At 46.3% G+C, this 16,300-nt stretch overlaps 1 protein-coding gene across 1 annotated transcript in view; it reads right to left on the bottom strand.

Annotated features, from left to right (window-relative positions):
* The window catches only part of PEPD (peptidase D), a 121,535-nt gene that overhangs the window by 76,723 nt on the left and 28,512 nt on the right, over window positions 1–16,300 (bottom strand). The window contains exon 7 of the mRNA XM_066349220.1: window positions 4,570–4,614. Coding sequence (XP_066205317.1) covers window positions 4,570–4,614 — 45 coding nt within the window. The remainder of the gene's footprint in view (window positions 1–4,569; window positions 4,615–16,300) is intronic.

The raw sequence follows: 16,300 nt of genomic DNA, 5'->3' as shown, positions 1-16,300 counted from the left end.
CCCCTTAAATATTCACAGGTCACAAAACTGCCTCTGGGCATTAAACCCAGGATGAAGACATTAGTTAATTGAGGTCTGAACGCTCCACTTGATGCAAACAGTAGCAAGACAGGATGAAGTATCTCCAAAACATCAGTCTCTCAGCATCAAAGTGCCACCACAGTGTTGTTCAACAAAACCCAGCTGAAAGGACAGGAATTCCATCTCTCTTGAAGATGAACGTGTGGGGGAGGTGGGTGAAAACTCAATTCCGCAGGACCCCCAAGACCATGCCTTCCACTCCATGATCCAGTGATGCAGGGTAAAATCCCAGTAGCAGGGGCAGGAAAGAAAGAGCTGGTTGGAATGACGTTATCGTCACGAGGTTTAATCAGTAAGTCTGCTCAGAGAAACCAGAGCCATGAAGTAATGGTGGCATCGTGCATCTATCAGCCTAGTGTGCCTGAGACGGTGAAATCCACATGTGGGGCAGGTGTGGGAGTTCCACCCCCACGCCCCAGACCAGGGCCTGATGCTCCCACATCCCGTGTCCCGTCTTGGGGCCCACCGTATGTCAAGTTCCCACTCTGCTTATAATCCCGCTTTCCACTTGGGTTTCTTGTTAACTTAGGGTTAAATGGCTGTCCGTTGGGAGACAAAGACAGCATCTCTTCTGGAATACTTCCCACAAGCACACCAAGAATCTAGGTCATCACCTACGTACCTTCTCTAATTTGGGACGTACTGCCACAACCCCAGGATGTAGGGTCCTGGTGGGCTTCTGCCCCGAAACCATCCACACCTCACCATCTCCGGAGCACAGAAAGGGGGTAGGAAGAGATCTGTTACTCCTCTGTCTGATTAATACATGCAAGACACCTTTGCTCGGTGTAATTAACAGTTCTAAAACCAGTCTATGACTCAATTCCTCGGTCTCACTTAAAACCCAAGAAGGCGCACAACACTTGCCGACAGGCTAGCTCCCCTGTGATGCTTCCGGAGGTACTTAACTGAAATCCAAGGCACTGCACTATTAGACAGTACAAAAGCAGCCCTTTTTATTTCCCATCCTACCTTCAGATCAATTTAATCATCTGCAGAACAGGAAAGGAGAACCACAGCCTAAATTATGGAAGTGAGACGCCGGCTCTTATTAAGTTTCAACTTTTGACCTCCACATTCAAACAGCAATACCCAGCGCAAGAAGAGAAATTATCAGTTATGATCTCATGTTTGTGGGGAAGAGCATGATTATAGAGGAATTTACAGGAAATCAAAAGGCACTGCTTGAGAGAATGGAAAACAATAAAGCAGTCACCAAAAGGAAATGAATGACACCCAAACAAAAATGAGAAAGGAAGCTCGGAGAGCACTGGGAGAGGCTGCTCCCCGCCTCCCCATCAGCCGGGCCACTGAGCAGGAGCCGGGGTGCGTGCCGGTGGCAGGAGGCATGGTGCTGGCCCCCCGCCCCACCACATCCTGCCCTCACACAAAATCCACACCCCTGCATGTCCAATGGCTAAGAGTGAACTGAGAGAAAGGCTGACACTCAAGCAGGTCCCCTGCCCTACAGGGCGCTCCTCAGAGCTGCATGGGGACAGAGAGGATCCCAGAAGCATCAGCCTGGGCTCAGCTCCTGGATTTTTCTTGGGCAGATGACCTCAGTTTTCTCATCTGCAGCATTGGGATAATAGAGTACCTGCCTTATAACATATATAAAATACCTCTTTAAATAAGGTGACATGTGTCAAGTGCTTAGCAGAATCGCTTGAACACAGGAAGTCTAAAAAGGCGACAGCCACTATTATTCAGATGTGTTCGCATTTGGGCTGTCATTGAATTCTCCAGGCATCCATCACAGGAGACCACTTCTACTCTGTAGAAGAAACTGAGGCTCAATGCTACACAGACTGAATACTTGTCTCCCTCCTAAATTCAAGTGTGTTGGTATTTGGAAGTGGGCTCTGTGGGAGGTGATTCAGCCATTCGTACAGAGCTCAGGTGGATGGGACTAGAGCCTTTATAAAAAGAGAATCCTGAGAGCTCCCTGTCCCTTCTGCCAAGTGAGGACACAGCGAGAGGATGGCCACCTAGGAACCAGCAAGTGGGTCCTCACCAGACACGCGCTGAACTTGGACTTCCAGCCTCCAGAACCGTGAGAAATAAGTGTCTGTTGTTTATAAGGTGCCCGGTCTGTGGTAATGAGTGAGGGCAGTCCGAACGGCCTAAGAAGCGTGGTGAACCTCTGCGTACACACTGTGGGCGTTAGGTGCTGCCCCTTCTACATTTCACAGCTGAAGAAGCTGGGCTCAGAAAAGGTAAGTGACTTTCCCCGGGGAGCAGGTTGCGGTTAGGATCTGCATTTGCCAAGTGGGTGGATTCTTCACTACCCCAGGCAGCTTCTCTCCATGTGGCCTAGAGACTGAGGATGGTAAAAGCATCCAGGACACAGGCACCCAAAGATGCATCGAGTCACAACCGAAGGTTAGGGAAAGCACCCCTCTCCTATAAGTGAGGGACCTGCCCACCCTCCCACCCAGAAGCCTCCCTTCAGTGACTAGAGGAACGCAGTGACCACGACGACCAGGGCTCTCACTGAGAGTGACTGCAGTCACTGCAGATGCCAGCACCCACACTATTAAAACACACCCCTGAGGCAGTAAGGACAATGTGACATTTCTAAAACAGTTCTACTGCCATCAAATGCCAAATAAGTCCTTCCGGCTGCTGGCTTTAATAAAGTTGGGAAGTAGTCTTATGAATGCAGAATCCACTTCAGAGCCTTGGAAATGTCATTAGAATTAAAGCGCGCCTGTTCTAAAGTGATGAACTAATGGCTTATCCCTGAGGAGATGCTGGAGCATATGATCCAGCCATAGGCCCGAAAGCATCCGACTGTCAGCAGCCAGGAGGGAATGCCACACGTGGCGTGTAACGGACCTGGCCCACTCCTGAGTAGCCAGGATTTATTCTGCCAACTGGGGGCTAGAGATGGGCCAGGCATTTGTTACTCGATGGAAACAAGAGGCAGCCGTGTACTGGAAGGACACGGGCCCCACCCTCACAGTGAGTGGCCGTGATGGGCACTGGGCTGCTGACAGAGCTCGGCTGGTGGTGGCTCCCCTAGTGGGCAGTACCCATGACTATCAACAGCCTTCAGATCTTCCTATCCCGCCCAGCCTCTCTTCCACTGACACCTGACTCAAAATCAGCACTTTTCCAAATAAGTCCCTGATCTGCCGCGAAACCTGCCCCTCTCAGCCATCACCATCTTTTGTCCCCAGCTGTACAGGACAAAAACCCAGAGTCACCTTCAACAACACCCTTCACTCAGCTGGACGATAGGTTCCTCCCAAGAGCGTTCCCCTTGACTAACACTCTGTCTGTTGACTCTGTCACATCACCACCCACTGCCACCAAGACCCTGCAAGAGCCTCCTAGCTGGTAACCTGTTCCCACTCTTGCTCTACGATTCGGCCTCTAGTCTGAAGCCAAAATGATTTTTTAAAATGTAAACCAGATCCTACCATTCTCCTCCTTAAATCTTTCAAAGGTTTCCCTTGGTTCTCAGTATTCTCAAGATGAAGTCTAAGCCGACACCATGCCGACTCAGCCCCTACCCAACTCGGCAACCACCCCGTGGAGCCACCTGCCCAGTGTGTGGCTCTGCACTGGCCACACGAGGCCGGTACCCTTTCTCTTGTCTCCAGCCTTTGAACAAGTGGTCCCGCAGACTGGATCATTCTCTCCTTCAGCCCCACTCCATGCTTCCCCCCACGTCACCAGCCAACTCCTACTCACTCTCCAGGTCACAGTGTTTCCAAGCTCCAAGACTAGGTGAGCGAGCTCTCCCAGCTAGATGGAAAAACGTGACCATATGGCCTTAACATCAGACATGAGGAGTCTGCATGCTTCCCAGTCAGGTGATGGTATGGCAAAACCTCTCTCTTACATTCAGAGTAGGCGCAGCCATATCACAAATGCAAACACTTTGGTGCTGTCAAAGAGTGACTTGATGGTTAGGAAGAAAACTGATGGCACGCGGGAGCTGAAGGGCCACTACCAGGACCCACAGAGGCAATACCCAACCGAGAAAGCCTGTCCTGCTGTGACCTACCAGAAATCAGTTATGCTGCAGGGAGGGGCTGCTGACATCACCAAGGAAAGAAAGAAGACAACATAAGAACATGTATAACAGGATGCCAACTACTCAAGACAGATGCAAGACTTGACAAAAACATGTTTACCTTTCTGATAACAGGATTATGTATGATATTTATTTTTACTCTTTTCACTACTTTAAGTGAGCTATATAAAGTTGTCTTATTTGCAGTAGGAGCTTTCAAAGACTGAAAATAAAAGAAAAAGATAAGAGAAATTTAATTGACATTCAAGTGATTCATACCCTTTCAAAAAAAAAAACAAACTAACAAAACAAAGGAGAGAGAAGAATCTGAGAGATGAGGTTCAGGGAACTGGCTTGTCTGAGGGCCCTCTGAGTTGGAGCAGGCAGACACAGCAGGTCTTCCACCTTCCTGAGCTGAGCCAGAGGAACAACGAACAGCCAGCGTAGCCACAGGTTGTACTTACCACTCCACGATCTCTGGGTGAAGAATGGTGTTGTTGACATTGAACCTATGGAGGAAAAACAAATCAAGTTCATCAGTCCAATGGTTTATCATCTCCCAGAAAGAAGTACACTATCTCATTCAAGACATACAAACCATGACCCAGAGGGGGCCCTAAACTGTAATTTAATGACCTGCTAGCCCATATAAGGTGTGTTTACTCCTGCAACAGACACGATAGCCCAGGAGATGTCCTCTGAGTGCGATCAGATGCAGAACAAGCTGCGATCTTCCCCCCTCACTAGGCAGACAGCATAGCTTCATATTCATAATGGGAGTCTCATAAGAAAACGAGATAGCAAAAGAATATTTGGAAAAAAAACTCTAAAATTTGCCAATTTAATGAAAAACACTGATTTACAGATTCATAAAGCTATATGAACTCCAAATAGAATAAATTCAAAGAGATCTACACTTAGACACATCATACTCAAACTGTCAAAAGACAAACAGAAAATCTTGAAAGTAGCAAGAGAAAAGCAACTCATCACACACGGGGAATCCTCAATAAAATTGATGGCTGCTTACTTATCAGAAACTATAGAGGCTAGAAGGCAGTGGGATGATGTATTTATTCAACAGGCTGAAAGAAAACACCGTCAACCAAGATTCTATATTCAGCAAAGCTATGCTTCAAAAATGAAGCAAAAATAAAAAAGTCTCAGAGGAACAAAAACCAAGAGATTTCATTGCTGAGAGACCTATCTTACAAGAAATAACTAAAGGAAACTCTTCAAACTATAAGGAAAGGACACTAAAGAGTAATTCAAATGAACATGAAGGTTAAGGTAGTTACATGAGTAAATATAAAGATAGTCTAAATGTAAAAAAAAAAAGACAATGTAAATGTATTTTGGTTATAACACCTTTTTTTTCTCCTAAATTAAAAGACATTTACAGCCCTGGCTGGTTGGCTCAGTGTTGGCCTGGCGTGCAGAAGTCCCGGGTTCGATTCCCGGCCAGGGCACACAGGAGAAGTGCCCATCTGCTTCTCCACCCCTCCCCCTCTCCTTCCTCTCTCTCTCTTCCCCTCCCGCAGCCAAGGCTCCATTGGAGCAAAGATGGCCTGGGCACTGGGGATGGCTCCTTGGCCTCTGCCCCAGGCGCTAGAGTGGCTCTGGTCGCGGCAGAGCGACGCCCCAGAGGGGCAGAGCATCGCCCCCTGGTGGGCAGAGCATCGCCCCCTGGTGGGCGTGCCGGGTGGATCCTGGTCAGCCGCATGCAGGAGTCTGTCTGGCTGACTCTCCCCGTTTCTAGCTTCAGAAAAATACACACACAAAAAAAAGACAATTACATAAAGCAATAATGATAAATCTATGTTAATAAGCACAAAAATACAAAGATGTGATCTGTATGCAATAATAGCACAAAGGAGTGGAGAAATGGAGCTATATAGGAGCAAAGCTTTTGTATACTATTGAAATTAAGTTGACATTAATACAAACTAGATTGTGATTTATATGTTTAAGAGGTAATTTGTAATCCCCTGAGTCAACAACTAAGAAAATAACTAAAACATACAAAAAAGGAGATGAGATAGATACATATCAAAACAATATACTACAAAGAAAACCAAGTAAATACAAAAGGTAGCAATGGAGAAGCTGCGGAGAAAAACAACATATGATATACAGAAATGAACAACAAAATGGCAAATAGAATCTATCAACATATAAAATGGATATGGACTATGGCCAAGTGGGATTTATCCCAGGAATATAAAGTTATTTTAATGTATAAAAATAACCAATACATCAACATTAATAGATATGGGACAAGCCACATAGATATAGAAAAGGCATCTTACAAAATCCAACACCTTTTCATGATTAAAAAAAACCCACAAAACTTAATGAACCTGGAAAAGAAGAATACAACCCGATTAAAGTTTATCTACAAATTCCCCATAGCCAACACCATACTTGATAGTCAAAGACCAAAAACCTTTTCCCTAAGATGAGGAACACAGCAAGGATGTCCTCTTTCTCCACCTCTATTCAACATTTTATAGGGGGTTCTAGCCAGGTCAATCATGCAAGAAAAAGAAAGAAAAGGCATTGAGACTAAACAGAAAGAAGTTAAACTACCTCTGTAGATGACACGATCTTGTAGATAGAAAATCTAAGCAATTCTCACATACACAAAAAATACCTATTCAACAAGTTCTACAAGTGTACAAGATATAGGATCAACATACAAAAATCAGTTGTATTTCTACACACTAGCAACAAATAATCTGAGAATGGAATTTAGAAAACAATTCTGTTAACAATATCATCAAAAAGAAAATATTAGGAATAAATTTAACAAAAAATGTTCAAGACTCATATACTAAAAACTATAAAATAGTCCCCAAAATTAAAGAAGGACTTAATAAATGGATAAGCATCCCATGTTAATGGATTGGAGGAATTAATTTTTGTAAGATGACAATTGATAAACAGATTTAATGCAATTTCCACAAAACCCAGGTGGCTTCTTTACAAAAGTTAGAAAAGTAATCTTAAAATAGTCAAAATAGGCCCTGGCCGGTTGGCTCAGTGGTAGAGCGTCAGCCTGGCATGCAGGAGTCCCGGGTTCGATTCCCGGCCAGGGCACACAGGAGGGGCACCCATCTGCTTCTCCACCCCTCCCCCTCTCTTTCCCCTCTGTCTCTCTCTTCCCCTCCCACAGCCAAGGCTCCATTGGAGCAAGGTTGGCCCGGGTGCTGGGGATGGCTCTGTGGCCTCTGCTTCAGGCACTAGAATGGCTCTGGTTGCAACAAAGCGATGCCCCAGATGGGCAGAGCATGCCGGGTGGATCCTGGTCGGGCGCATGCGGGAGTCTGTCTGACTATCTCTCCATTTCTAACTTCAGAAAAATACAAAAAAAAAAAAATAGTCAAAATAATCTTGAAAAAGAGAAATGAATCTGAGAATTGACACTTTATGACTTAAAAACTTACTGTAAGAAAGACAGTGTGGTACTGGAATAAAGATAGACATATATACAATATACACAAATATACAATATATACATATATACAAATAGAATAAAATTAAGAACCCAAAAATAAACCTATACATTTATGGTCAATTGATTCTTTTTTTCATTTTTATTTTTTAGTGAGAGAGAGAGAGAGGGGGACAGACAAACAGGAAAGGAGAGAGATACGAAGCATCAATTTTTTGTTGCAGCACCTTAATTGTTCATTGATTGCTTTTTTATATTTGCCTTGACTGGGGGCTCCAGCCGAGCCAGTGACCCCTTGCTCAAGCCAGTGACCTTGGACTCAAGCTAGTGACTTTGGGCTTCAAGCCAGCAACCATGTGGTTATGTCTATGATCCCACGCTCAAGTCAGCAACCCTGTGTTCAAGCTGGTAAGCCCGCACACAAGCCAGATGAGATCACGCTCAAGCCAGTAACCTCAGGGTTTCAAAGCTGGGTCCCCTGCATCCCAGGCCAATACTCTATCCACTGTGCCACTGCCTGGTAAGGCCCAATAATTTTTTTATTGTGGTAAAATACACATAACATAAATTGTATCATTTAAACCATTTTAAAATTTTATTTTTCAATAATAGTTTATGTTTGATGTTATTTTGTGTTAGTTTCAGGTGCTAGTTTCATATACTTTAGAGTGTTCTCCCCAAAATTTCCAGTATTCACCTAGCACCATACATAATTATTGATATATGGACTATGCTGTACATTTAGCCATTTTTATTTAATTTTTTTTAATTTTTTTTCTTTTTTTTTTGTATTTTTCTGAAGCTGGAAACGGGGAGAGACAGACAGACTCCCGCATGCGCCCGACCGGGATCCACCCGGCACGCCCACCAGGGGGCAACGCTCTGCCCACCAGGGGGCGATGCTCTGCCCCTCTGGGGCATCGCTCTGCCGTGACCAGAGCCACTCTAGCGCCTGGGGCAGAGGCCAAGGAGCCATCCCCAGCGCCCGGGCCATCTTTGCTCCAATGGAGCCTCGGCTGCAGGAGGGGAAGAGAGAGACAGAGAGGAAGGAGAGGGGGAGGGGTGGAGAAGCAGATGGGCGCTTCTCCTGTGTGCCCTGGCCGGGAATCGAACCCAGGACTTCTGCACGCCAGGCCGACGCTCTACCACTGAGCCAACTGGCCAGGGCCCATTTAGCCATTTTTAAGTGTACAGTTCAAAGGCATTAAATACATTCACACAATTGTACAACCATCAGCACTATCCTTCTCCAGAACTTTTTTAACACCCCATACTGAAACTCTGTACCCATTAAACACAAACTCCCCATTCCTTGTTCACCCCAGCTGCTGGAAACCACTGTTCTATATTATGTCTCTGTGAATATGACTATTTCATATCAGTGGAATTATACAATATTTGTCCATGATCAACTGATTTTTGACAAGGGTGCCAAGAAAATGCAATGAGGGAAAAAGTCTTTTCAACAAATGGTGCTGAAACAACTGGATATCCACATGGAAAAGAATGAAATTGGATCCTTACCTCACACCATATACAAAAATTAACTCCAACTAGACCAAAGACCTAAAAGTTAAGAGCTAAAACTATAAAACTCTTAGAAGAAAACATGGGTATAAATCTTTATGGCCTTGGATTAGATAAAAGTTTCTTAGATAAAGACACCTAAAGTTGCCTGACCTGTGGTGGCGCAGTGGATAAAGCGTTGACCTGGAAATGCTGAGGTCGCCGGTTCGAAACCCTGGGCTTGCCTGGTCAAGGCACATATGGGAGTTGATGCTTCCAGCTCCTCCCCCCGTCTCTCTCCTCTCTCTCTCCCTCTCTCTCTCTCCTCTCTAAAATGAATAAATAAAATAAAAAATAAAAAATAAAAAAAAAAGACACCTAAAGCACATGCAACTGAAGAAAAATAGATAAACTGAACATCAAAATAAAAAACTTTTGTGTGTCACAGGACACTTCAAGAAAGTGAAAAGACAACATACAGAATGGAAGAAATTTTCCACAAATTATACAGGTATAGTATCCAGAATATATATAGAACTTTTATAATAATAACAATAAAATTACAACACAATTTAAAAATGGGCAAAAGAGTCTGAATAGACATTTCTCTAAAGGAGATGTACAAAGGGCAAATAAGCACACAAAAAAAGATGCTCATCATTGGCTATCAGGAAAATATTGATACAAATAAAATCATAATGAGATACTATTTCATAGCCATTTACATGGCTATAATAAAAAAGATAGATAATAACAAGTGTTGGTGAAGATGTGAAGAAACTGAAACCTTCATACATTACTGAAGGGAATATAAGTTAGAACAGTCACTTTGGAAAATATCATAGTTTGATAATTCCTCAAAAAGTTTAATATAGAGTTACCACAAGATTCAGAAATTCCATTGTTAGGTATATACACAAGGGACTTGAATGCATTTGTTTGCACAAAAACTTGTATATCAATGTCCATTGCAGCATTATTCTTAACAGCTAAAAGGTAGAAACAACCAAGTGTTCAAAAACTAATAAACAAATGTGGTATATATTCATAGACTGGAATATTTTTCAGCCATAAATATGAGCAAAACTGATGCATGCTACAACATGGATGAACTCTGAAATCATGCTAAATGAAGGAAACCATACAAAAAAGGCCACATATTGCATGATTCCATTTATACAAAGTGCTAGAGTAGGTAAATTCATGAAGTCAGAAAGTAAATTAGTTGTTGCTAGGGAAATAGGGAACAACTCCTAATGGGTATAGGGTCTCTTTTCAGATGATGAAAATATTCTAAACTGATTGGAGAATAACTGAATTAATCTATAGTATAAACATACAGAAGCCATTTAATCATACACTTTAAGGGGTCAACTGCAGCGTATGTAAATTATATCCCAATAAAGCTGTTTTTTAAAACTTACTGAATTATGCACATAAGGAATCTTATTGTGTGAAAAATCTTATTTTAACAAAAGTCCATTTATAAAACTGACAAAATAAGAGAATAAATCCACAAAGCATAGAGATCTGGTCATATCTTTTCTTCTGATAGAATAAGCCAAGAAATCAGGAAAGATGCAGAAGATATGAACAATTACAATTAACCAACCTGACTTAACTGACATACACAGAGCACGTCAGCCAACAAGTGCAGAACACATGCTCTCTTCAAGTACCTGAGAAACATTTATCTTACTGATCACATGCTGGAAGTTTTAACACATTTCAAAGTGCTAAAATACAGAAAGTTTTCACTGATTACAGTAGAAGGAAACTAGAAATCAGTAACAGAAAGAATATAAAATTCCACATTTTTTGGAAATTAAGACTTCTAAATAGCCACTGTGCAATAAAGAAATAATGGAATTAGAAAATAAGCCCATAAAATATAACCAGTGAAATGCAGCTAAAATAGTACTTAGAGGAAAATTTATAGCTCTAAATGTATTTAGTAGAAAATAACACTGAAAATAATGATCTAAGTTCTCAACACAAGAATGTCCCTTTCTTCTTTCTCAAGAAGCTAAAGAACAAATAAACCTAAAGATATTAGAATGAAATTAAAAAGATCAGAAATCAATGATATAAGAAGCAAACACTGAATAAAGAAAAATCTATAAAGCCAAAAGTTGTCTTTAGATAGGATGAGCATAATTGAAAAGGAGCCCTAGGAGACGAAAGGATCAGATCAAAGCAAATCCCTGGCACTCTGCATCACGTGCAATCCACAGCTCCAACTATCAGTAAGACAGCTGGGGAGGCATGACATGGCCTAGCACAAAAAACGGGCCTCAGCAGAGAAAGGTTGGCAAGCCCTCAACCCTCTGCATCCTCAGCCCTGTGACATCATGAGTCAGGATATCACACACAGGTGTGCAGGCCTGTGACCAACCAGGGACTCTCCATGGCCTCATTACTGGTGTTTGAAAACAACTATCCACTCCCATGGTTGTGAGGTTGGCACACCCACTCCTGGCTGAGCCTGATGAGGATGGTCACGGAGAGGGGAAGAAAAAGAGAAGGAGTATGGGCAGGCAGATGGAAAAAAGCTTTTGGTTCCTAACTACACAAATAAAACTACTTAATTCAAAGTCAACCAAAATGTATCAAAGCCCTACTTGTGAAATATCAGACCACAGGCAGCCAACAAGGTACGACGAACTGAGCCACAGATGACATAAATCAAAGCGACAACACAGACTCTGCTTCCCAGTCACCAAATGTCACTTTGACATTAGGAAAAGCAATGGCCTATCTCCTCAACAGCCAAACGCACCAGTAAAATTTCACTTTACAAAATGTATGTGCATATATACACAGATGCACCCAAGCACCTCCAAGTGGCAAAGCGACCCAGCACCCAAACACAGACACACCGATAACATGAACATAAACAGGACAAGATGAACTCACACACAGACAGCATACACTATGAAAGAGGTGCACGCAGATATACTCAGATGTGTATACAACACAGGCACTCAGAGATACACAGATGGACATGGGTGTGTATTCACAGACCCAGGTGGACACATACATACACACAGACTCAGGTATACACACTCAAGAGACATGTAGACACACCCAGACACACACACATCAAGACAGGTATACACATAGACTGACACACAAAGACCCACACCCAAATGTATACACACGTACAGAAACACATACTTTCACCTAAATGCACACGCAGACACAAAAACACCAAGTCAGAAAAACACAGACACACACAGCAGGGTCCAAAAGACATTCCCCACAGTGCTGATAAGGCTTTATTTAACTCAGGGCTATGAAATTTGGATATTCCTTGCTTTGGACACTGTGCATGTAATTGTATACAAACAACAGCAAACCCACCAGTGCCGGAGCATGGGGGGTGTCCTAGAAGCACAGGGTGTCCTGGAAGCCCTAGCGGGCTCCACCTGTGGGCTGGGTGATGAAGGGTAATGCCATGAGCCCAACCACCCCGCCCCCGGCCACCAGCTTCCCCTGCAGTTTGCAACCCAAGGAGGATCGTGGGGCCGGCCTGGAAACCAGGCCCTGGAAGAGCCCCCTCTCCCCACCCATCCTAGAGGCTGAGGTGGGTTCTTGTCCCTTCAGAACCTACCCCCTCATGGAGAGTCCAGGGGCCACAATCAGAGGCCCAATCCTACATATTAACTTGATACACAAGTTAACAGTAACCAGAAAGCCAAGGTCTCCACGCTACAGACTAGCATTTTGCTATAATTGTCAAGTTTTAATAATGTCCCTTCACTTCCTGGGTTTTAAAATTCACATCTTTGAATATTAATATTCCTGCATTAACAACCCTCAAATTCAGCAATTTCATATTTAACTGCTTGTTTAAATGGAATTTGTAACCAATGGTCTTCAATTATGCGAGCCAATTTAAGTAAATGCCAAAAGATAAGAAATGGGTATACATCCTGAATAAGCAGCTGATGTCAAATATCGACCATATATATCCCCATGAGACAGCAGTATCAAACACAGCCTTCTGTAACTCACTGCCCCACCCAGCGGGCCCCGAGCACAGTCTGCCTGCTTTGGAGGGAGCTCTCGTGTCAGGAAGGTACCCCCATTAAGCTACACAAACTTGATGGATGAGCCCTCAGCTTCAGGCCACCTGGGCCCCCACAGACCACCTCTTTCCCTTCATAGTCAGCATCTCTCTCTCTCTCAGAAAAATCTGCTCTAAAGTCCACTTCCTCAGCTGTTAACAAAGATTTATCATGTCTGACTTGGCTCCCAGCTGCAGGAACCAGCTGCTGCAGGCAGCCATGGTGGCCAAAGCCCACAGGAAGAAGCCTCATGTCCTGACTACACAGCTGCCCCTCCATCTCAGCTTCACCAAGCCCAGCCCCAACCCAACCCAGACATGCTCCCACCAGGACCTGACAGTGAGCGCCTGACCCCGTCCTCTAGCCAGAGCCCACAGATCAGCCTGTTCCTTTCACACCTTCTGTGGGAGCTGTCCCTGCTCCAATATAGCCATTCATGGGAGCCATGGCCTGGGGCAGACGGTCCCTGCCTTCTCTCTTCTCCTCTGGTTCCCCAAGGAGGACTAAGCAACACCCCTTGAGTCCCGGGAGCCCAGGTCATGGGGAGATCCCAGGGCATGTCTACCAGCCCCACTCCACCTCTGGCTCCCTGTTCCCACTGGCCCTGGTCTCCTACCACTGTAAGGCCTGGCATACTCCCAACTGCAGGCAGCAGGCCGGCCTGATTGGGGAAGGCAGAGGGAGGTCTGAAGTCTCCCAGGACCAAACTCACAGCCCACCAAGGCTGAGGCCAAGTGTGACAGACCTGAGGCAGCCAACCCCGAGAAGCCACACTTGGAGAGGTCACAGGCTGCTCGCCCAGCTGGACCAGGATCCAGAGGACCTGGCATGAATAGACAGGTGAGGCCATTATCCTACCATAAGTCCTCTCCCCAAGCCAAAAGATGAAGGCAGCGTGGGAGGCCCATCAACACAAACCAAGAGGGCAAACCTGAACTTGTGTGCATCTTGGATCCATCAAGGATCCAAGATGGAAGATGTGGCAGAAAAGTTCAAAAGTGCCAATCTCCAAAATTCCAGGAATAAGGCACTTCATTAGGGCAGTGAGATGCGACCCGTGACAGAAGCAGTTAAGCAGCAGAAAGTAGGACAGCAGATTCATCTTGCTTAGGAAACAGGCTATTATTATCCCTACCAAACAGCTGGAGCCGCTCACGGCAGGCAGGTGCACACGGTCGCTGAGCCACAGTGGTTCTCAAGGACAGTGGCCTCCCCAGCCTGGCACGGAGGCCAGGAGGCGGCAGAGTCAAGGTGCTGGCAGCCAGTGCGAGTGAGAGGCAGGGGGTGGGGTGGGGGGGCTGCACCCAGCCCGGGAAAACATACATGACTCTGCAGGGGAGGCACTGGCGGGCAGCTGGAGGCAGAGGCTGGGGACAAGGTCAGTGCCCATGGCATGTGGAAGTGGGGGTACAGCTATACTGCCATAGTGGGGTGGGAGGCCCAGAGGGAGGCCCCCAGGGGACAGGAAGGGAGGGAGGACCACAAGCAGCCCAGGGGACCCCAAAGCAGAGTGACACACAAGAAGGCTCTCACATGCGATATGGCAGCCGCAGCAGAAAACTGAGCCCCGCGTGTGGGTGTGAGAAGGAATCCCTGGCCCAGCAGTGAGGGGCTTGCAGAGCACCCCATAGTCAGCCCCTCCGGACTGGACCAGAGTGGGACAGGGGCCAGACCAGTGCCTGGGGAAAATATCCCTGGTTCTCTGCAGAGCCTCCCAAATGCTGACCAGGTGGGTGGGGGTTTAACCCAGCACAGGGTCCTCTGGGCTCTAGGCAGGGGCCGCAGAGACTCGGGGAACAACAGGCTGGGTCTGCTTATGGAGGGAGGGGTTGGGTTCATAGTGAGACTGCTCCCAAATGTGTGGGAATGACAGTAATTCTGCCCCTGGGTTCCCCACCCCCACCTCTCTCCAGGAAACCTTAGGGAACAGCCAGCCACGCTCTGCTGTCAGGGGCTACATCCTGAGCTCCCCACCCCAGGGGCCAGGCCTGCCACACCACTCACCAGACCTGTTCCCGGGGTGCTGAGCAAGCCTTCTCTGAGGCAGAAACCTCTGGAAGGGGCAAGCAAAGACCGCAGCCTCAAGGCCCCCCAGCTCACTGACACCAGAAGTCCTGTAATCAGCCATCCTCAAGTCCACTTGGCCCTCGGCACAACTAGGGAGACTGAGGCTCACAGGGGCAACGGGACATGATGGGGGTTTGTGTGTGAGCAACAGTTTACTGAACTCCAGTTCCATGCTGGGCTCTGGACGAGTGAGCTCTCATTTTATCCCCATGACAAGTCTAAGCATGCGACATAAGTCTCTGGGGGCAATTTCTGCTAAGGTCACAGAGCTGGTCAGCAAGGGTGCCACCAGGGCTCCCCCCTCCTAGCTCAGGCTCCTCCCACAGGCCCCTCCCACAGGCTCCTCCCACAGGCAGAGAACAAAGCAGAGGCTGGAGCGGCCTGTGGGACCACAGAGTCATTCCACGGTGGTGGTGGAAGCAGGTGAGCAGGATGCCGGAGCACCAGCACCTAGCAGTTTGGGGTGCCCAGCGGAGGCTTGGCCCCGGGCCAGGTGGCAGTGGGTTATGCTCTCCCCAACACACACACCCTCCAAGGGCCTCGGAAAAGATGGTGTCTCCATAGCCAGCATTCCAACGAGCTGGGCTAATTGCTGCCAGCATGGGAGGCATGGCCGCTCCGGGAAAACTCTCAAGGGGATGCAGAGATTTTGAGTGATGAAAAGAAGCAAACCTGACACCTGCTCCCCCTGCCCCATTGCTCTTATCATGGAAGAAGCGATACATATTTATGAGCTCATAATCCTTCCTAATCACCCCTATATCACACATACACACAAATCCCCGTGGCTCAGGCTCATACATAATTATAAGGCACTTCTTCTGTCACTGCCTTGGTCCACCAAAGGACGACAGAGGACACGGGTGCAGAGTAGGTGTGGTGAGGGAAGGGCTGTGATCAAGGTACCAGTTGGGAGCTGTGCAGCCCAGCAGCCTGGAGGAGCAGGTGCGACCCCCGCCAAGGGCTGTCTGTGGTAGCCTTGGGCCAGCAAAACAGACTCCCCAGACCCCTCCCAGCAGGACGAGCCAGCCCAGCCCAAAGACACAGCGCCCTCCAGGGCACACAGTGTGCGAGTGGCAAAGAGGGTGAGGTGCTCCA

The sequence above is a fragment of the Saccopteryx leptura genome, chromosome 9, assembly GCF_036850995.1.
Source record: "Saccopteryx leptura isolate mSacLep1 chromosome 9, mSacLep1_pri_phased_curated, whole genome shotgun sequence".
Classification (NCBI taxonomy): Eukaryota; Metazoa; Chordata; class Mammalia; order Chiroptera; family Emballonuridae; genus Saccopteryx; species Saccopteryx leptura.
This window is presented reverse-complemented; position numbering and strand designations above follow the sequence as displayed.